A 20,867-nucleotide genomic window follows, 5' to 3' on the forward strand; every position below is an offset into this window, starting at 1 on the left:
CCGGTTCCAGGACTGCCCGGCCCGGTCGTGCTAAATCTTCTCTGGCTCCTCTCCAGGCATCCACCCCCACCTTGCCTCTGACCCCTCTGGGCTTCCCAGGCGACCCTGACTTTGAGCTGGGGGCTTTCTCTGCTCCCTCCTGTGCCAGGCTGGCCCTGCGCCCGTGCTCTTAACCAGAGGGGTGCTCGTCGCCAAGGGGTGTGGCCGGGGGGAAGGCACACCCCGAGATCAGGGAAGCGGGTCAGCATTGGCTCCTGCCGTAGTTCAGAGCGGAATTAATGGAGCAGGAAGGGGTCTTGGGGGTGCGTATTATAGCTGGTCTGAAGATGCCATTGTAATAAACCCTGCCTGAATCTCACAGCTCAGCCCCCACCTTGCTTCTCTCCTCCTTTGCTCTGGGCTGGTTTAGTTAGGGATGAGCCGGGCTGGTGGGAATCAGACCTCAGCAATGCCTGGAACCCGGGACCTCCAGGGTTCATAGAATCCATCCCCCTGCACAGAACCATTGAGCTGGACCAGAGAGGACTACCATACTGGCCTCTGGCTGGAAGGTACAGAAGGGGGAGGTGGACTCCCTGCCTTTCTGCTCTTCCTCCCCGTCCCAGCAGAGCCAAGGGGCTTGTCCCCCACAGCCCCCCATCACCCCCCAGTCCTGAGGCCTTGGCTCTGGGACTGTCCCTGACCTCTGTAAACCCTGGATTACTGAGGAAAGGCAAAACATTCCCGTAATTCTGGGGAGCTCTCTATGGAAACCCGACCGCTGGGCTCTAATCAGAATCTGCAGGGTGTATGGTGTCGGTCAGGGGTGGGGCTCCTTGGGTCCTGGACAGTCACACAGCAACACACAGCAGGCTACTGCGGCAGGTTTATTCCCCTTGCAGCTGGCTCTGGGGTGGAGCAGCAGGAACCTTGGGGGTGGTGGAGGATGGGCAGGATGCTACCGTTCAGGACACCTCCTGTTTGATCCAGTCCAGCACGCGGGAGATCCTGGTGTAGACCCCAAAATAATTGGGACGACCGCAGCCCAGGCCCCAGCTGACCAGGCCGGCCAGGAACCACCTGCCACTGGGCTCTTTGCAGACGAGGGGGCTCCCCGAATCTCCCTAGAAGAAGGAAACAAGCTACTATCAGGAATCGGGGAGGGAAGGCGACTTTCCAAGACCCCCTCCCCAATCCCATTTTTCCTCCTGCCCCTTGTCCTTTGTCATTTCCCCTCTGCTGGAGGCCCCTAGCCCTGGCTGCAGGGTTCAGAGCTCCGTGCGGTGAGCCATGGCTAAGGAGTTTCCCAGGAAGGAGCTGATGGCCCTTTCTGGCAGACCTGGTTCCCGACCTCCCACGGTTGGACATCTCATTTCTTTTCCATTCACCCAGCGGGCAGCAAAGAGATGGAAAACAAAGAGTGGGAAGCAGGTCTCAGAGAGAAAACTTCAGAACAAAAGGGTCAGGGTGGCCTCAAAGAGGATGACTGAGGCTGAGGGAGAAATTAAAGTACTTCTTCCTCCTCAGAGTGACCCGGAGGGACCCTCCCCACCCTCCCCCACCAATCCTGGGTGTGGGCCTTGTTTCCCCAGGAAAGGCAGGCAAGAATCACTCCCACCGTACGCATCACCCCTGCACCCAAATATTCAGTTCCCCCTCAGATTTTGGCCCGATTCTCCTTCTCTCTCACTCATTTGGAGTGCCTGGTTTGGAGAAAGGTTTCTGCAGCTTTTCAATCTGGGCACTTTAACAAGACGCCTCATCCAGCAAGGAGGCCGAAGGGCCACTCCCTAGCCGTGAACTCCTGCTCTGGTAGCAGATTTGGGGAGCGGCAGGACCCTGGCCCAGGCCCCCCCCAACCAGCGGTCCCCGGAGGGACCTCTTGTTTCCCCCACGTCACCTGGCAAGAATCCTTCTTGCCTCTCCGGTAGCCGGCGCACATCATGCGGGGCGTGATGCTGAAGCGATAGGCCTCGTCACACAGGTCTTGGTGCACAATGCGCACGTCCACCTTCTGCAGGGTGCTGCTGAAGGAGCCTAAGGGGGCAGCCGAGACCAGGTCCGTCCTGCTCAGGAAAGAGCCCTTCTCCCAAGCGCTTAGTACAATGCTCTGCACCTAGTAAGTGCTCATAAATACAATTGATTGATTCCCGGGCTGACCCCTTGCCCTTCCTCCCCTTCCGCTACCAGTCCGACAGTCTCCTTCGACTGCTTCCCCCTCAAAAAAAACCCCACACCCCGACAGAGTGGGCAGCTAAAGATGCTCCTGCTCTCCTGATCTCTCTGACTCTATGGCCATCTGGTCTCTTTGTGCCTCTGTTTGTCTCTCTCTGGGTCCCTATGGTCACTACCTATCTCTGTGTCTCTCTTTGTGCCTCAATATGCCTCTGTCTCTCTGTGACCCTCTATTTCTGCATCCTGTCTCCGTCTTTATCTGTGTGTCTTTGCCTAGCAATCAATCAATGGTATTTATTGAGCACATACTCTGTGCAGAACACTGTACTAAGGACTTGGTAGAGTACAGTGCAACAGAGTCGGTAGACCTGCTCCCTGCCCACAATGAGCTTACGGTCTATCTACCCTGTCTTTTTTGTCTCCCCCATCTCTCCATGCCCTTCTGTCTCGCTCTGGGTCTTTATCTCTGGTCTCTGTGCCTGCCTCCATCTCTGTCTCTCTCATTCACTGCCTTCCCGGTTCCTAGAGGAGTGAGAGCCATGACACCAGATCTTAGCCCAGAAGTTCCCCAGCTCCTTTCCTCCTGGGAGCAAATTTAAAAAAAGCCCTTTACACATATGATCTCACCGCTCCTCTTAGCTGCTGGAAGGTGGAACTTGGGGGGGAAGGAGGGAGGGGACCCGTTGCTCTGAGCCCAGCTTTAGAGAAGAAAGTGAGGTGAAGTCTCCCTCCTCTCAGGTTCTAGCTCAAGAGGAATTTCCGAGCCTCCCCCCGACCGGAGTGATTGAGGTGGGACTCCCCACTCCCCATCCATTGGAGTCCAGATTTTTTTCCCCTTTCCAGATGGAAACAGGCTCAGCTTAGCTGTGGGACCCAGGAGCCCTGACCCCCGGCCTACTATTCGGCCCCCAGACCTGTCCCTGCGACCCAGTGCTTCGGGCCCGAGTGGTCAGTGGCCGGGCAGTCGGTCATCCCCGCCCCACTTACCTCCTTCCTGGATCGCCCCCCAGCCGGTGACCCAGCACTTGAGGCCGGGCTCAAAGAAGTGGGTGGGGGCGGGCAGGCAGATGGGCCGCACCACGGGCGAGCGCACCACGGGGTGATCGAGCTGGAGCAGGGCTACGTCGTAGTCGTGGCCGTCCTCCTCGTAGTAGGGGTGCAGCAGCAGGCGGCTCACCTTGAAGGACACCTCGCTGGCCCAGCTGGAGTTCTGCTGGAGCTTGCCCAGGAACACGGTCCAGACAGCCGGGAGAGCCAGGCTGGGGGGACGGAGCAGGCGGGGTCCTGCGAGTCCCCCACCCAAGCCGCCGCCGCGCCTCCAGGCCCGTCCCTCCCCGGTCTGGGGCGGCCGGACGCTCACCTGTCCTTCTGGAAGCAGTGGGCGGCGGACAACACCCAGCGATCGGCGATGAGGCTCCCGCCGCAGATGTGGCGTCCTCGCACCTGCAGGCTGGCCTGCCATGGCCATTCCCCTTCCACCGAGTTGAAGCCACCCACGATGCGATTGGTGGGCTCCTGCAGGCCGCAGTCTGGGCAGGGGGACGGGGGGCCGCAAGGCGAGATGGAGAGGGGTGAAAATGGACAGAGGGAGGGTTGCTACCTCGTTGTGGGCAGGAATGTGTCCATTTGTTGTCATACTATACGCTCCCAAGTGCTTAGTACAGTGCTTTGCGCACAGTGAAGCAGCGTGGCTCAGCGGAAAGAGCCCGGGCTTGGGAGTCGGAAGTCATAGGTTCTAATCCCAGCTCCGCCACATGTCTGCTGTGTGACCTTGGGCAAGTCACTTAACTTCTCCGAGCCTCAGTTCCCTCATCTGTAAAATGGGGATTAAGACTGGGAGCCCCACCTGGGACAACCTGATTGTCTTGTATCCCCCGCGGCGCTTAGAACAGTGCTTTGCACATAGTAAGCGCTTAATAAATGCCATCATTATTAATAAATGCCATCATTATTACTTAACTTCTCTGAGCCTCAGTTCCCTCATCTGTAAAGTGGGGATTAAGACCGTGAGCCCCACGTGGGACAACCTGATCATCTTGTATCCCCTGCGGCGCTTAGAACAGTGCTTTGCACATAGTAAGCGCTTAATAAATGCCATCATTATTAATAAGTGCCATCATTGTTACTTAACTTCTCTGAGCCTCAGTTCCCTCATCTGTAAAGTGGGGATTAAGACCGTGAGCCCCACGTGGGACAACCTGATCATCTTGTATCCCCTGCGGCGCTTAGAACAGTGCTTTGCACATAGTAAGCGCTTAATAAATGCCATCATTATTAATAAGTGCCATCATTGTTACTTAACTTCTCTGAGCCTCAGTTCCCTCATCTGTAAAACGGGGATTAAGACTGTGAGCCCCACGTGGGAGAACATGATCGTCTTGTATCCCCCGCAGTGCTTAGATCAGTGCTTTGCACATAGTAAGCGCTTAACAAATGTCATCATCATCATCAGTAAGCGCTCAATAAATACAATTGAGTGAATGAATTCCCCCAGCCTCCTCCCCGCCTCACCCTGGTATTCGACAATCCACGCAGCCACCCTGGGTTGACTTGCTCTTCCCCAGGGGCTGAGATGCCAGCAGGAGGGAGGGGGAATGGGACCTGGGGGATTCCAGCCCCTGAGCGATGGAGATGCAGTGACCCCCCATCCTTGCCCCTGCTGGCCCAGCACACACGGGGTTGGACTGAACGGGACTCCCAGCTCTGCTGTATTGGACTCTCCCAAGCACTTAGTACAGTGCTCTGCACACTGTAAGCATTCGACAAATGCCATTTTTTATGGTATTTGTGAAGTGCTTATTAATGCCAAGCACTACACTACGCGCTGGGATTGCTACAAGCTAATCAGGATGGACATAAAACATGTCCCTCATGGGGCTCACAGTCTTAATCCCCCTTTTACAGGTGAGGGAACTGAGGCGCTAAGAAGTGAAGGCACTTGCCCAAGGTCACACAGCAGAAAAATGGTCGAATAATAATAATAATAATAATAATAATGGCATTTATTAAGTGCTTACTATGTGCAAAGCACTGTTATAAGTGCTGGGGAGGTTACAAAGTGATCGGGTTGTCCCACGTGGGGCTCACAGCCTTCACCTCCATTTTACAGATGAGGGGACTGAGTCACAGAGAAGTTAAGTGACTTGTCCAAAATCACACAGCTGACAATTAGCAGAGCGGAGATTTGAACCCCTGACCTCTGGCTCCAAAGCCCGTGCTCTTTCCACTGAGCCACGCTGCTCTCTAATGCTGGTGGAGCCAGAATTAGAACCCAAACCCTTCTGACTCCCAAGCCCCTGGCTCTATCCATTAGGTCATGCTGCTTTCCAGCAGCTGGCTGACTGATTAATTGATTGATTATTGGATCTTGGAAGCCTGCTTGTGCAGTTGGGATAAGATCATTTAGAGCCGGAGGATCATCAGGCGGGACCCAAACCATCGGAATCCCAGAGTCGGGACCGCCTCCCATCCCGGGCCAGACCTAAAGTCCCAATGCCCCCCCAGCAGCCACCACTGGCAACCGAGCCCACCCCCGCTCTTCCCCCTCACCGCAGTGCAGTTCATCGGATTGGTCCGGGCAGTCGGGGAAATCATCACACTGGGGATTGGGCTTCTTCACGCAACTGCCGTCGGCACATTTGAACGTGAAAGCCCCGCAGGGCACCGCTGGCGAGGAGAGGGCACAGCTTCAGGCCCCAGGTCTCCCCCGAGCTCCAGAGCCATAACAAAATCAGCCGAAAGGGACCCTATGGGGCCTTTGGGGGCAGCCCCCTGCGGCTGCGCAACAGCAGTGACCTCTGGTAGATTTGCTCACTAGATCAGAGTCTCACTTAGGCCGGTTTGCAGGAGTCTCCCAGTCAGGAGGGAAGAGGCCGGGCACCCTTTGATGCCTGCCTGGTTTTACCCTCCTTCCCAGCTGCCTCCCAAAACACACCGAGTCCACCGGGGTTCCGGAATTGGGTGGGGGCCATGAGCTATTCTATTTATTTTATTTTATTTTGTTAGTATGTTTGGTTTTGTTCTCTGTCTCCCCCTTTTAGACTGTGAGCCCACTGTTGGGTAGGGACTGTCTCTATATGTTGCCAATTTGTACTTCCCAAGCGCTTAGTACAGTGCTCTGCACATAGTAAGCGCTCAATAAATATGATTGATGATGATGGGACATCCCTGAAGCAACTGAAAACCAGCTCCGGGTCAGCGTTCGGGACCTCCCTTGGCAGGGGGAAGAATACTGGTGTTGAGCGGATGCAGTTGAGTGGATAGAATTGGTGGTGTCAAAGGGGATGGAAGTGGTGGTGTTGAGTGGGTAGGGGGGTGGAGGAGTGGACTGAGGGGCAGGGGTTGTGGTAGTTTTGAGTGGTTGGGAAGGGTGGCGATGACAGTAATGTCAAATGCCTCCATACTTGCCGTCCTTCCCCAGTGCACGTGGGTCTGCCTAGGAGGACTCTCAGGTGGGGTTCGGGGGGCGGGGGAGGGGCGAGGTTCTTAGGGGTGGCTCAGAGTGTGACTTTTGGGTTCTTCCTCCCCCCTCCCCCCATGACTGCCCCCCTACTGTGGTTACACCGCTGCTCATCACTCCCGTTGGCGCAGTCCATGTGCTGGTCGCAGACCTTGGGGAGAGCGATGCAGGCGCTGTCCTCTGGGCACTGGAACTTGGCCGGGCAGACTGCGGCGAAGAGCAAACAGGTCACCCTCAGGGTACCCGGGGCTGGGGGGTCACCGTGCCCCTGGCCGCACGGGGCAGACCAACGGGGGGGACACAGGGGAGGAGGCGTCAGGGTTCCGGAGGAGATGGAGGGGCCGGAGATCCCCCAGTCGGACGCCCGGGAGACAGTTTCCAGACCTGAAGCCACTAGACTGTAAACTCATGGTGGGCAAGGAACATGTCTACCAACTCTGTTAAACTGTAATAATAATAACTGTGGTATTTGTTAAGCACTTACTATGTGCCAGGCACTGTACTAAGCGCTGGGGTGGTTACAAGCAAATCAGGTTGGACACAGTCCCTATCCCCCATTTTACAGATGAAGTAGCTGAGGCACAAAGAAATGACTTGCCCAGACAAGTGGCAGAACTGGGATTAGAACCCATGACTGTCCAACTCTCAGGCCTATGCTCTATCCACTACACCATGCTGCTTAGTACAGTGCCCTGCACTCAGTAAACACTCAAAAAAAAATAATCATTCACTGATGGATTGACTGGTTTGTAGGGGGAAACAGCCCCAGGGGGTGGGGGAATTCCAGGCCTCCTAACTTGACAAGTCCAGCGCTTGGCTGGAATTGATGTGGATGGTGCAGCATCAGGAGTTGGGAGCCCAACAACACCCAATTTTCTGCCACCACAGGCCGCCAGGCCCAGCCTCCCACAGTGCAGAGGATATGCACTTTGTTGATCACTGACTCCACATTATTGGACTAGAACACACAGGTTCCAACAAAAAGGGGCTTCTCCTTCCTTCTCTCCCTCCTCTCACCCTCTTTCAGTAGCCGGACTTGGCCCAGGTGGTCAGCTACTCTGGGGCAGGGACAGTGGGGAGGCAGGCAAGGAACGGAGAGAAATCTCTTACCACAGTTCCTCTCATCCATCCCTGAGCCGCAGTCCTTGATCCCATCACAGCCTGGGACGCAGAGGCCGTTCAGGGGGCAGAGGAATGCCCCTGGACAGGCTGGGAAATCACAGACACATAGAAGAAAGGGATGGAATTCAAGAAAACACACACACACACACGTATCTGTACACACAAGCCCTCTCAAGGCTTTACTGAAGGCTGTTGGAGTAAAACTACAACTATCCAGGACCCCCTGGGTTGGAACGGAGAAGGGCAATCTGGATCCCAGCTATTCCAGGTATTGAGTCTCATAGTTTGTTGGAGTATCAGACGTGCAACGCCCCGGCTGCGGAGAGTCTCGGGGCCACTGAGGTCAGCTCCTTGACCCCTGGGATCCTTGAAATCGATTAGTATCAGCCCAGGGACCAGGGAGATGAGTTGCAATCGTTCTAGTGTAAGCTTCTTGTGGGCAGAGAACGTGTCTTGTGCTTCTGTTTCATCTCCCAAGTGCTTAGGACAGTGCTCTGAATTCAGAAGGTGCTCAATACATACCATTACTAATACTTGTAGTGTTTTAAGTGGCTACTATATACAAAGCACTGTACTAAGCATTGGAGTAGGTACAAGATAATCAATCAGACACAGTCACTAGGGCTCACAATTTAAGGGGAAGGGAGTACAAATATTGAATCCCCATTTTACAGATGAGGAAACAGACAGAGAGAAGTTAAGTGACTCTCCCAAGGTCACAACAGGCAAATGGCAGTGAACCCAAATGTCCTGTCGTTCATGCATTCAATCATTTATTAAGCGCTTACTATGTGCAGGGCAATTTACTAAGCGCTTGGGAGAGTACTGCACAACAATATAACAGACATTCCCTGCCCACAAAGAGCTTGTAGTCCTCTGCACTTTGCACTAGGCCCTATTGCTTCCCATTTTCCTTGTTCTCCTTGTTCTTTCCCATAGTTGGTCCAGGACCAGTGGTCCTACGAAACCCTGCTCCATGTAAGCTCCACTGACAGACAGACGGCTGGATGGCCGGAGAAACAGGCAGGCCCACACCCATCCCACCTCCCCTCAAACCTATATGAGCTCAAGACTCTGTAGTAAGTTCGCTACTAGCTGGCCCCCCTTCTTCAAATTCACCACATTTTAAAAATAATATTTGTTAAGCACTTACTATGTGTCAAACACTGTTCTAAGCACTGGAGTTAGGTACACGTTAATTAGGCCGGACACAGTCCTTGCCATAATTAGGCCGGACACAGTCCTTGCCACGCCATGCGTGGGGCTCGCAGTTTAAGTAGGAGGGAGGACAGGTATTGAATCCCCATTTTACAGCCGAGGAAACTGAGGCACCGAGAAGCGGACTTGCCCAAGGTCACACATTGAGCAATCGGCAGAGCTGGGATTAGAACCCAGGTCGTCCGACTCCCAAGCCTGTGCTCTCTCCACTAGGCAAAACTGCTTTCTAACAGGCAGACCTGAAAAAGAAAATGTAAAACCGAATGTGATCATTCCCTCTGGGTGGGGTTTGTGGGAGGGAGAGATTTAAGAAGGGAGTGCGAGCCAGGGCTGCGGAGGGTGCATTCATTCATTCAATCGTATTTATTGAGCGCTTACTGTGTGCACAGCACTGTTCTAAGCGCTTGGGAAGGACAGTGTCTCTGGAGAGGTGTCTGCTCTGGAGGGGCTCCCGGGATAAAGATGTGTGTGCACACGTATGCGTGTATGCGCTTAGTACATGCTTAGTGTATGCGCTTATGTTGCCAACTTGTACTTCCCAGGCGCTTAGTACAGTGCTCTGCACACAGAAAGCGCTCAATACGATTGATTAGGACAACACTCTGCACTCAGTAATCGCTCCGTAAACACTATTGATTGATTATCCCTCTAGACTGTAAGCTCTCTGTGGGCAGGAAATGTGTCTATTGTTCTACTTATTTTACTTGTACACATCTATTCTATTTATTTTATTTTGTGAATATGTTTTGTTTTGTTCTCTGTCTCCCCCTTCTAGACCGTGAGCCCACTGTTGGGTAGGGACCATCTCTATATGTTGCCAACTTGTACTTCCCAAGCGCTTAGTACAGTGCTCTGCACACAGTAAGCGCTCAATAAATACGATTGATTGATTGATTATTGAACACCTGAGAAGCAGCGTGGCTCAGTGGAAAGAGCACGAGGTTTGGAGTCAGAGGTCATGGGTTCAAATCCCAGCTCCACCAGCTGTCAGCTGTGTGACTTTGGGCAAGTCACTTCACTTCTCTGGGCCTCAGTTACCTCATCTGTAAAATGGGGATTAAACCTGTGAACTCCCCCCCGTGGGACAATCTGATCACTTTGTAACCTCTCCAGCGCTCAGAACAGTGCTTTGCATATCATCATCATCATCATCATCAATCGTATTTATTGAGCGCTTACTATGTGCAGAGCACTGTACTAAGCGCTTGGGAAGTACAAATTGGCAACATATAGAGACAGTCCCTACCCAACAGTGGGCTCACAGTCTAAAAGGGGGAGACAGAGAACAAAACCAAACATACTAACAAAATAAAATAAATAGAATAGATATGTACAAATAAAATAAAAAAATAAATAGAGTAAAAAAATATGTACAAACATATATACATATATACAGGTGCTGTGGGGAAGGGAAGGAGGTAAGATGGGGGGGATGGAGAGGGGGACGAGGGGGAGGATAGTAAGCGCTTAACAAATACCATCATTATTATTATTATTGTACTCTCCCAAATCAATTGTATTTATTGAGCGCTTACTGTGTACAGAGCACTGTACTAAGAGCTTGGGAAGTACAAGTTGGCAACATATAGAGACAGTCCCTACCCAACAGTGGGCTCACAGTCTAGAAGGGGGAGACAGAGAACAAACAAAACATATTAACAAAATAAAGTAAATAGATATGTACAAGTAAAATAGAGTAATAAATACGTGCAAACATATATAATAATAACAATGGCATTTATTAAGCGCTTACTATGTGCAAAGCACTGTTCTATACATATTATATAAATATATACAGTGCTTTGCATCCAGTAAGCACTCAATAACTATGAATAGATAAATGTTTGCCTGTGCGCGCATGCAGGGGTGGCTAAATCCTCAACTCCCACCTAAGGAAGCATGTGACAGACCCTCCGGCAACCTCACAATTCAACTGGCCCTAGAATGGGCCCGTGTGGGACAGACAGAGATGGGCAGGCAGATGGGACGGACCCCTTGGAGGGGCAGACAGGTGGGCGGGGGCGGCTCGGCGGGCAGGGCGGACAGGAGGGCGAAGAGAGCCGGGCCCTGCAATCCTCAGCGACAGCGGTAGAGAAGCAGCATGGCAAAATGGATAGAGCCCGGGCCTGGGAATCGGAAGGCCGTGGGTCCTAACCCTGGCTCCACCACTTTTCGGCCGTGTGACCTTGGGCAAGTCACCCTCATTTCTATGTGCCTCAGTTACCTCAACCATAAAATGGGGATTGAGACTGTGAGCCCCACACGGGACATGTATATATCGTTGCACATATTACTCTATTTATTTATTTTACTTGTACTTGTACATATCTATCCTATTTATTTTATTTTGTTAGGATGTTTGGTTTTGTTCTCCGTCTCCCCCTTTTAGACTGTGAGCCCACTGTTGGGTAGGGACTGTCTCTATATGTTGCCAATTTGTACTTCCCAAGCGCTTAGTACAGTGCTCTGCACATAGTAAGCGCTCAATACGATTGATGATGATGATGATGATGATGACAAGGGACTGTGTCCAACCTGATTCGCTTGTATCCACCCTGGTGCTTAATACAGTGCCTGGTTAGTACAGTGCTCTGCACACAGTAAGCGCTCAATAAATACGATTGAATGAATGAATAGTAAGTGCTTAATAAATACCATTATTATTATTATTATTATTACTCACGGTCTGATGTGTTGTACAGGCTGTAGTGCGCCTGCAATCCGGGACCCGTGAGGGAGATCTGGGAAGTGAAGTTGATGGTGAGGCCGGCGCCCGTGACCACGGGGATCCTCTCGGCGTAGGCATTCAGGATCCGCTGGCCACACATCCTAGCCGGGAAAAGCAGGCAACCTTGAGTGGGAGGGCCCAGTCCGCGGCATCTGGCCCGAAAGGTGGCACAGCCTCTCCCCGGGGTCACTAGGTGGCCACCCACTGTTCTGCTCATGATGATGATGATGATGATGATGATGGCATTTATTAAGCGCTTACTATGTGCGGAGCACTGTTCTAAGCACTGGGGAGGATACAAGGTGATCAGGCTGTCCCACGGGGGGCTCACAGTCTTAATCCCCATTGTACAGATGAGGGAACTGAGGCACAGAGAAGTGACTTACCCAAAGCCACACAGCTGACAATTGGCGGAGCCGGGATTTGAACTCATGACCTCCGACTCCAAAGCCCGTGCTCTTTCCACTGAGCCACACTACTGGGGCTTAAGGGAACCCAGGTATCCAGGTATGATAAACAAATGGTTTGGGGCAAGGTCGCTTCCTGGGAGGGCCACCCAAGAGGGGGCCTGTTTAGCCCAACTGGCCGGACTATCAGCCCAAGTTGCAGTCAGATAGGTCTTAATCAGTTGGTGGTATTTGTTGAGCGCTTAATGTGTGCAGAGCACTGTACTAAGCGGCTGGGAGAGCACGACGTAACAGAGTTGGTAGACACATCCCTGCCCACGATGAGCTCACAGTCTAGAGGGGGAGACAGACATTAATATAAATAAGTAAATGATGGATATGTTTAAGTGCTGTGGGGTGGAGGGAGGGGTGAATAAAAGGGTGACACAGAAGGGAGTGGGAGAAGAGGAAATGAGGACTAGAATTTGGATTCCTGCACTCCAGAGGCCAGGCAGCCTCGTCTCAGTTTCCCCAAATGCCAAGCACACCCCCATCCAAGTACCACCCCGCACCCTCCACCCTGCTGAAGTGGAGCAGGATCTAATGAAACAATTTTGGCAAAATGTAACAAACTAGTGGGGGGGAGCAGGGTTGGGGAGGGGAGTGGAATGTGAGGACAGGGTCTATTTCTGTAATCGGAGCCAAGAGGATCTAACCCACAGCGTCCGGCTCCAGGCAGAGATAAGCAATCATGAGCAGACAAAGACGGAGAGAACCCAGGAGTGAAAGAAGCGGGGTGGGGAAGGAAGACTAAAGTGTAGTTTTAGATGAGATTCAGAGCAAGATGGGGAACTGCTGTTGAAGTGGGGAAGGCTGTCTCAGTGATGGCGGTGAGATTGTGGGAAGAGATAGGGAAGGGGTTCGGTCTTTCTTACACAGAAGCAGGTGGCTGGGTCAGAGAGATGGAGGCGGCAGAGCGGCCATGACGTATTTCCCCCTCTCGGGAACAGTATCAAATGACTTGATAATCCCCCTCTCCGTCATTTACGTCCACCCTTGGGTCAAATGGTCCTTGCCCATTAAATATCTATGAAGGCACAGATGGCTTTGAATAACCCAACAGGAGAGAGGGAGAGATGAGAAGGAAGGGGGAGAGAGAGAGAGAGAGAGAGAGAGAGAGAGAGAGAGAGAGAGAGAGAGAGAGAGAGAGAGAAGAGGGAGGGAATGAACAAAGCAAACCACAAGAAGAGAAGTGAAATGAGGGGGCCGTTTGGAATTTGGCGTTGAAATTGGGATGTGGAGGAGGGCGGGAAGCAGGCAGAGCCATTTGCCACGAAAAGAGCCCAAGAGGTGAGGAGCCCTGGGTCAGCCTCGTTTGGGTAGGAGAACGTGTGGCTAAAATGGACACCACAGGTCACTGGGGCCAGCCATTCCCGGGACCAGCTGGAGAGCAAAGGCCACGGCTTCCCAGAGTGAGTCATTTCCGGGGAACAAAGAGATGTCAAGATAGACATCATTCTGCTGTTTGAGACATGATAACAGAGAAGAGAGGAAGCAGGTCAAGGGCTTTTCCTGGAAAGGACAGGTCGGGGCTGAGGCGGTAGCAAAGTGTGAATTCAAGTTGGAGGTGGAAGGGGGCTGACAGCAGCAGATTTCAGTGAGTAGAAGGAAGCGTGGAGGCAAGAGAGAGAATTGTAAGTGCCATTAGGGAGAATACAATATAGCAGAATTGGTAGAAACATTCCCTATCCACAAGGAACTAGCATGGCCTACCAGATAAAGCATGAGCCTGGAAGTCAAAGAACCTGAGTTCTAATCCCAGCTCTACCACTTGCTTGCTGTGTTACCTTGGGCAAGTCACTCGACTGCTCTGTGCCTTCATTTCCTCAACTGTAAAATGGGGATTCAATACCTGTTCTCCCTCTTTCTTACACTGTGAGCCCCCTCTGGGACAGGGACTCTGTCCAATCCAATTAATTTGTATCTACCCCAATGCTTAGAACAGTGCTTGACATATAGGAAGTGCTTAACAAATAGTATAAAAAAAGGAGCATGCTTTAGAGCACAAAGAGAAGAGGGAGGGAGAAAGAAAAACCCAGTTCTTGGGTGGGGAGGGGGTGTCCCAGCTGGGAGTCTGGGCTGCCCCCGTGGGACCAGAAGCTCCAACATCTCAGAGAGGAGAAGAGCTGAGTGTAGGATGGGAGTGCAGTATGGAGAAAGAATATTCCAAGTAGATCAGGACAGGGGCCGGGAGCTCTCTGTGAGAATTTGGAGATCCTGGGAAGGTAGGAAAATCCTGGCTAGTGAGCACTGAAGTTTCCATTTTAGGGTCTGGAATGGGGTCAGGGTTCCTCTGCCCTGTGCCCCAAGCTGGGCATTGAAACGTCTTATTCATCACTGAAGTTAGGAAAAAACCCTCATCATACGGAGAAATGTGAGTCACAGTTTTTGTCAAGCTGCGGCAGCATGTAGCAGCCCCGTTTGTTCCGAGCAGCTGAGCCATCCCGGGCCAGGCTGAGGCCAGGCTGGTGGCAGAGAAGGGGGCAAGAACATGAAGGGAAGTGAAGCCAGCTGGAAGCAGCATGGATAGAAAACAGGCTTGGGAGTCGGAGGACCTGGGTTCTAATCCCAGCTCTGCGATCTTGGGCATGTCACTTCACTTCTCTGTGCCTCAGTTACCTCATCTGTAAAATGGGAACTAAGATTGTGAGCCCCATGTGGGACAGGGACTGGGTCCAACCAGATTAGCTTGTATCTACCTCAGTGCTTTGTAGAGTGCCTGGCACAGAATAAGAGTTTAACAAATGCCATTAAAAAAAACTTTAAAAGCTGAGAAGCAAGGTGATAAAACGGGCCCTGGTTAGGAAAAGGGAGAGGGATCAGGCCTTGGGGCAGGGCTGGTGGGGACAGGATGAGCTTTGAGTTGCCGCCCTGAGGTGGGGAGGCCCAGCAGCCAGGTGGCCAGACAAAGAGGGAGACTGAGGCCCATAGGCTAGTGCTTCTCTTGGACTAGGAAGCTAGGTGAGGCTGCATGTGAAGATCTGAGACACAAACCGTGAGACCCAGGCCACGGGCTGTGAGGCCTAAACCACAGGCCACAAAGTCCAAGTCACAGGCCACAAGGTCCAAGCCACAGGCTGCAAGGCCCGGCCCTGGGAGCAGTAGGAAGGTGGCTGGCTGTCACTTTGGAGATAAGGCTGAGAGTTTTCCACAATCAATCAATCAATCATATTTATTGAGCACATACTGTGTGCAGAGCACTGTACTAAGCGCTTGGGAAGTACAAGTTGGCAACATATAGAGACAGTCCCTACCCAACAGTGGTCTCACAATCTAGAAGGGGGAGATAGGAGACAGGATCTTTGCATACAGGGTGGCCCTAATGATCCTGACCAAGAGAGGACTTCTCTTTACTGACCCCTATTCCACTACCAGATGGGGGATGGTCTGGTTGAAAACCAGTTTTCCCCTCCTCACAGCCTGCAGCACAACCTGTGTGCTCTGCACACAGTAAGCGCTCAATAAATACGATTGAATGAATGAACCTCCCCTCCCACCCTGCCCTCCACCTTCTTTGGCTTCCCTTTCCACAGCTGCTCAGTCAGAGTCAGGTAGAGGGACAGTCGGGGTCCTGCCCCTTTCTGCGCCCCCAGCTCCCCTCCCATCCCACCCAAATGGTGCGGCTTCCGCCCCCTCCGGACCCAGGTCAAGTGGAGGGGAGGGGGGGTGCAGGAGGGGCAGCAGAGGGGCAGAGGCCCTGGCCGCCGCTCACCTTCGGTTCTGTATCGTCCACTGTCCCTGCGTGCACAGTCCGCTCTTCTTCCCTCCCTGGAGCGTGTAGGAGTCAAACCATAGGGCCACGCCGTAGTTGGGGGATGGGACCTGTGGGAGAACCGGGGGAGAACGGCTGGGGCGGGGTCCAGCAGGGGGGCTCAGAGCCGGAAACAGGCAGGGCGAGAGGCCCAGGATCGGTCATCCCATGCGGCTGAAAGGAAAGGGCAGCTCTCCTCCCCAGCCTACCCAGCTGGGCCTCCTAATCACCCACCCAGTGCGATCCCATCCAACGGGGTCTGAGATGTGGTGGAATTCACCCCCTCACCCTCACCCTTCCTCCACCCCCTGCCAAGTTTGGCAAACACGCTGGACAGAGAACATCATCAGGCTTTGCCCTTAAGATCCCCAACCAATGCCTCTCCTCCCTCTAAAGACCACCTAGATGAGAGTCAGGGGGCCAGTGAGAGAAGGCTGGAGGGGAGGGGGCCTGGAGTGGCCATCTGACCTTCAGGTGCCAACTGCATTGCGTGCTGGGAGAGTAGTAGCTGGGATAGTAGGGGGTCCTGATGGGTCCCTGAAGCTCCAGACTCTCCTCCAGCGTCAGGTTCACGGCACAAACTGAGGACATGGGAAATGGCCATTTGGGAGGTCAGGGGAAGGAACTGAAAGGGGGCAGTCACCAAGCCCTTCTGCTGGCCTGCTACAACCCCCTGTACCGGGCCCTCTCCTTCTCTCTTGGACCTGATGGAAGTACCTCGGAAGCAGGAGCACAAACCAGCCTCAGGAAAGTCACACAGACTGCACCCCAATCTGCAGCTGGCTAGAGGGAGGGAGAGGCAGGGAGGGAGCGGGAGAGGGAAAGAGGTCTCCTAGGAGAACCTAACTCTGGCTGGAGACTCCCCGTGACCTGTTCTGTCCCCCAAAACACCTGAACCGCTTTGGGCTGGGAGAAGACACCCAGTTCAACCAATTCGTGAGAGGAATGGGGATTTGGGCCCTTAACAGGCTGCTCTTGCTGCAGTGTGAGCTGGGAGATGTAGCTAGTAATTAACTATCTAGGTCAGTGATTGGCTGGGCAAAGCCAGCACTAAGGAGGAGGTGAGATGGGTGAGGGGAGAATTCTGTCATCACTCTGCATTCAGCAGCTGCTCATGGTGGGGGAAGGGACCAGAGTTAGTAATTCCAGGTTCGTGTGGTCCTGCTGTCAGCCCAGAGCAGAGGATGGTGGGAGATGAGCGCTTAGGCACGTCAGAAGAGATAGAGGCCTCTTTAAAACATTCAGACCTGCCATAGTATTTTTTTTATAGTATATGTTAAGTACTTACTATATGCCAGGCTCTGAAGTAAACGCTGGGGTAGATAATAATAATAATAATAATGACATTTATTAAGCGCTTACTATGTGCAAATCACTGTTGTAAGTGCTGGAGACAGATTGGACACAGTCCATGTCCCACATGGGGCTCCCAGCTTTAATCCCCATTTTATAGATGAGGTAATGGAAGCACAGAGAAGTGAAGCGACTTGCCCAAGGTCCCACAGCACACGTGGCAGAGCCGGCATTACAACCCAGGTCCTCTCACGCCCAGGCCCATTCTCTTTCTATAAGAAAACACTGCTTCTCCACACTGTCATGGACTATTATTTGGAATTTTTAGGGCCTGAGTATGGCAGGTTCAGAGTAGCCTGTGAGACTTAAGCCAGCTGGGTCCAGCAGACCTTAGGAGGTTGGCTCTCACAGAGAGCATATGATTATTGGCCATCCCGGCTCAAATCAATGGACCACCTGGACCAGAATTCTGTCTCCGTCAGCAGAAACAGGATGCTTTCAGAGGAACAGCCATCCTTAGCATCCCGACTCTTCTCTCTCAATTCCACGTTTCCCTGCTTGCAACCCATGATAAAAACTCTACATCCACCAGGCCACACTCCACACTGGGTCATTTGGACTGAACTATCTAAAGAGAGAATGGGCGGGGGGAAGGGTTACACAAGCATCCCTCCGTCCAGCAGAGACTGGTTTTCCCTTTCCATCCCTCAGCAAGGCCGCCAACTTTTCCCATCCCTCCAGTCAGCTTCCGGAGGTCATCCTCAAGAAGGCACCCTTGAATCCTTATCGGCTTTCTAGCCAAAGTGCAGGGTAGAAATACCCATCGTGGCAGAACTCAGTGTATGTTACCCTCCTGCTCTCCTAGACTGCAAGTTCAATGTGGGCAGGGAATGTGTCTTTCAACTCTGCTGTATTCTCCCAAGTGCTTAATACAATGATGATGATGATAATGGCATTTATTAAGCACTTACTATGCGCAAAGCACTGTTCTAAGCGCTGGAGGTTACAAGGTGATCAAGTTGTAATACAATGCGAGGCACACGGGGCTCAGTAAACCCCACCGTCCAGGAAGGGAGAGGAAATTCCCCTAGCAGCGTGAGGCCTTCTCAATCTTTGGGGTGTTGGAGAAACCGGGGTCATGGCTGTGGTTGTTTGGTCTGAGCTGTAAGGAACTTGATACTGGGCTCCTCTAGTCACGTGGCCCTGCTGCTCTTCATGCGTGTCATAATAATAATAATGTGGTATGTGTTAAGTGGGTACCACTGTGCTGAGAGCTCGGGGAGATAGCTGCTAATCAGGACAGACACAGTTCCCCTTGTATTTATAGTCAGCCTCGTTCCTTATATTGCCTGTCTGTTTTTATTGTTTTAGTTTTTCTTATGTGTCTGTTGCCAGCCCCCTGAGGGGCCATGTCTAATTAAATTACCGCTGGATTACCTCCCAGCACTTAGGCCTATGCACTGTAGATGTTTAATAAATGTAAATATCATATAATATATTTAGAAAACTCAATTTAAAGTTTGATTCTTAGAAACAAACAGCAGTAATTGTGTGATCTAAGCAACCTCATCATATATAAATTCATTATGCGATGTTTGTATGCAATATGATGTACCTTTTTTCATTGGTATTTGTTAAGCACTTACTATGTGTCAAACACTGTTCTAAGCACTAGGGTAGATACAATTAGGTTGGACACAGTCCCGGTCCCACATGGAGCTCAGTCAGTTGTATTTATTGAGTGCTTACTATCTGCAGAGCACTGTACTAAGCTCTTGGGAGAGTACAGAGTAACAATAAACAGATGCATTCCCTGCCCACAATCAATCATATTTATTGAGCGCTTACTGTGTGCAGAGCACTGTACTAAGCGCTTGGAAAGTACAAGTTGGCAACATATAGAGACGGTCCCTTCCCAACAGTGGGCTCACAGTCTAGAAGTGCCCACAACTGAGGCACAGAGAAGTGAAGTGACTTGCCCAAGGTCATACAGCAAGCAATTGGCAGAGCTGGGATTAGAACCCATGTCCTCTGCCTCTCTAGCCTGTTCTCTTTCCATTAGGCTGCATAGTTCCTATCCCGGCCACCGGTACCCATCCGTCCCCATTTTTGCCAACCGTGATGAACAACTCAGAGGGGTGAGGCCCACTTCCCCCTTTCGGGGAACCCCCTTGTCAGTCCCTGAGGGAAACAGCCCCCGGCCAGATGTTCATCTGGACTCCCTTCTCTGTCCCGCCCTCAGGGCACCTCCCCATCGCCTATCCCGCCTCACCCTGGAAGGGCACTGCTTGGGCTGCCAAGGTGAAAGGGTCATCGTAGCTGTAGAGCCCCTTCTTCCAAACCACCGACATGACCGGCCCTGAGGAGAGAATGTCCAGCGCCGGCTCCACACGGCTGCACCCGTATAGTCTGCAGGAGACCGGAATGGTGGGGGGGGGGAGGGAGAAGTGAGGAAGCAGAAATGGGATAAAGGAAGCCCAGAGGACAGAGTGGGCAGGGGTCAGGAGGGGACAACGCTGTGAAGGTAACTCAGGCTACAAGCATTGGACTACACCAGACCCCCAGAAGGACCGTGAACCCAAAGAACATCCCAAGAAGTTGTCCACTCGTCTCTCTCTCTCTCTTTCTCCCTCCCCTCCTGCAGTCTAGAGGCTGGAGCCTTTAGGATCCATGTCAGACTGTGAGCCCCATGTGGGACAGAAACTGTGTCCAACCTAATTAACTTGTACCTACTCCAGTGATTAGAACGGCGTTGGCACACAGTAAGCGCTTAACAAAAACTATTAAAAAGAAAAAAGAGTAAGGCCTCCAGTTACCAGGAGGTGGGAGATGTGGGGGAGAGTTTCTCTCAGACAGCCAGTTCCAATGGTTTGGTCAAGCTCAGCAGACTCCCTCCCCCCGACCCTGGGAAAGATGGGTGGGTTCCCGGCTCCCCCAGAATCCCGGAAGTTCCCTCCGCCTGGGTCCACGCCTCAGGCCAAAACTGATGCTGAGGCTTTGGAGAAAGCGCAGCATATTTCCTCTGTACTTCCCCTACAGCCCCTCCCTCCAGGAGATTCACTCTGTAACCACTTCCCACAGAGTTGTGGTTTATTTCTCACCCTCATCCTAGCTGACTTCCTCCTCCTCCTCCTCTTGAAGAGCTATCAACAGTGTCATCTTCAACTACCCAGGACGACTCTCTCTCTCTCTTTCTCAAGGGACTTCTGTGACCAATATTACTACTACTATTACTCCTCATTCTGTTATTGCTACCGCTATCGTTATGACTGACGGGGACTCAGAACTTCTTCAGATATTGTTATTGCTACTGTTCCTGTCAGCCCCGTTGAGGCTTCTGGGTCCACTCACAGTTTTACCCTCCTGTTGCTTCTTATGCTGCGGAGAGGGATCGGGCGTTTGCACGGGGCCAAGGGGCAGCGTTAGACCTCATAATGTCCGAGGGGAGTCATTGCCCCCACCCCTCTCCCGGCCCCCCGCCACCACTAATCTGTCAGCTCCTTGTGGGCAGGGAATGAAGCTGTTATTGTTATAGAGTACTCTCCCAAGCGTTTAGTACAGTGCTCGGCTCACAGTAAGTGCTCAATAAACACGATTGACTGACTAACCACACAGAAGGCCCCAAAATGCCAACGGATGCTGAGAGGGTGGAGGTGGGGTGGGGAACCAGGAGCCCCCACCCCGTCCGCCCTAAGA

The 20,867-nt window shown here is 52.4% G+C and overlaps 1 protein-coding gene across 3 annotated transcripts in view; it reads right to left on the reverse strand.

Moving 5' to 3' along the window:
• Window positions 1-853: 853 nt before the first annotated feature.
• TMPRSS6 (transmembrane serine protease 6) overlaps window positions 854-20,867 on the reverse strand; it is a 28,803-nt gene continuing 8,789 nt past the window's right edge. For 2 of the 3 annotated variants that reach the window (XM_038756169.1, XM_038756167.1), the window contains 11 exons: window positions 19,444-19,580; window positions 16,347-16,459; window positions 15,840-15,949; window positions 11,637-11,782; window positions 7,724-7,822; window positions 6,707-6,820; window positions 5,704-5,820; window positions 3,515-3,683; window positions 3,142-3,413; window positions 1,880-2,016; window positions 854-1,103 (listed from right to left, as the gene is read on the reverse strand). In XM_038756169.1, coding sequence (XP_038612097.1) covers window positions 945-1,103; window positions 1,880-2,016; window positions 3,142-3,413; window positions 3,515-3,683; window positions 5,704-5,820; window positions 6,707-6,820; window positions 7,724-7,822; window positions 11,637-11,782; window positions 15,840-15,949; window positions 16,347-16,459; window positions 19,444-19,580 — 1,573 coding nt within the window. In that variant the 3' untranslated portion in view covers window positions 854-944. The remainder of the gene's footprint in view (window positions 1,104-1,879; window positions 2,017-3,141; window positions 3,414-3,514; window positions 3,684-5,703; window positions 5,821-6,706; window positions 6,821-7,723; window positions 7,823-11,636; window positions 11,783-15,839; window positions 15,950-16,346; window positions 16,460-19,443; window positions 19,581-20,867) is intronic. The other variant, XM_038756168.1, reaches the window with a different exon arrangement.

The sequence above is a fragment of the Tachyglossus aculeatus genome, chromosome 14, assembly GCF_015852505.1.
Source record: "Tachyglossus aculeatus isolate mTacAcu1 chromosome 14, mTacAcu1.pri, whole genome shotgun sequence".
Lineage (NCBI taxonomy): Eukaryota > Metazoa > Chordata > Mammalia > Monotremata > Tachyglossidae > Tachyglossus > Tachyglossus aculeatus.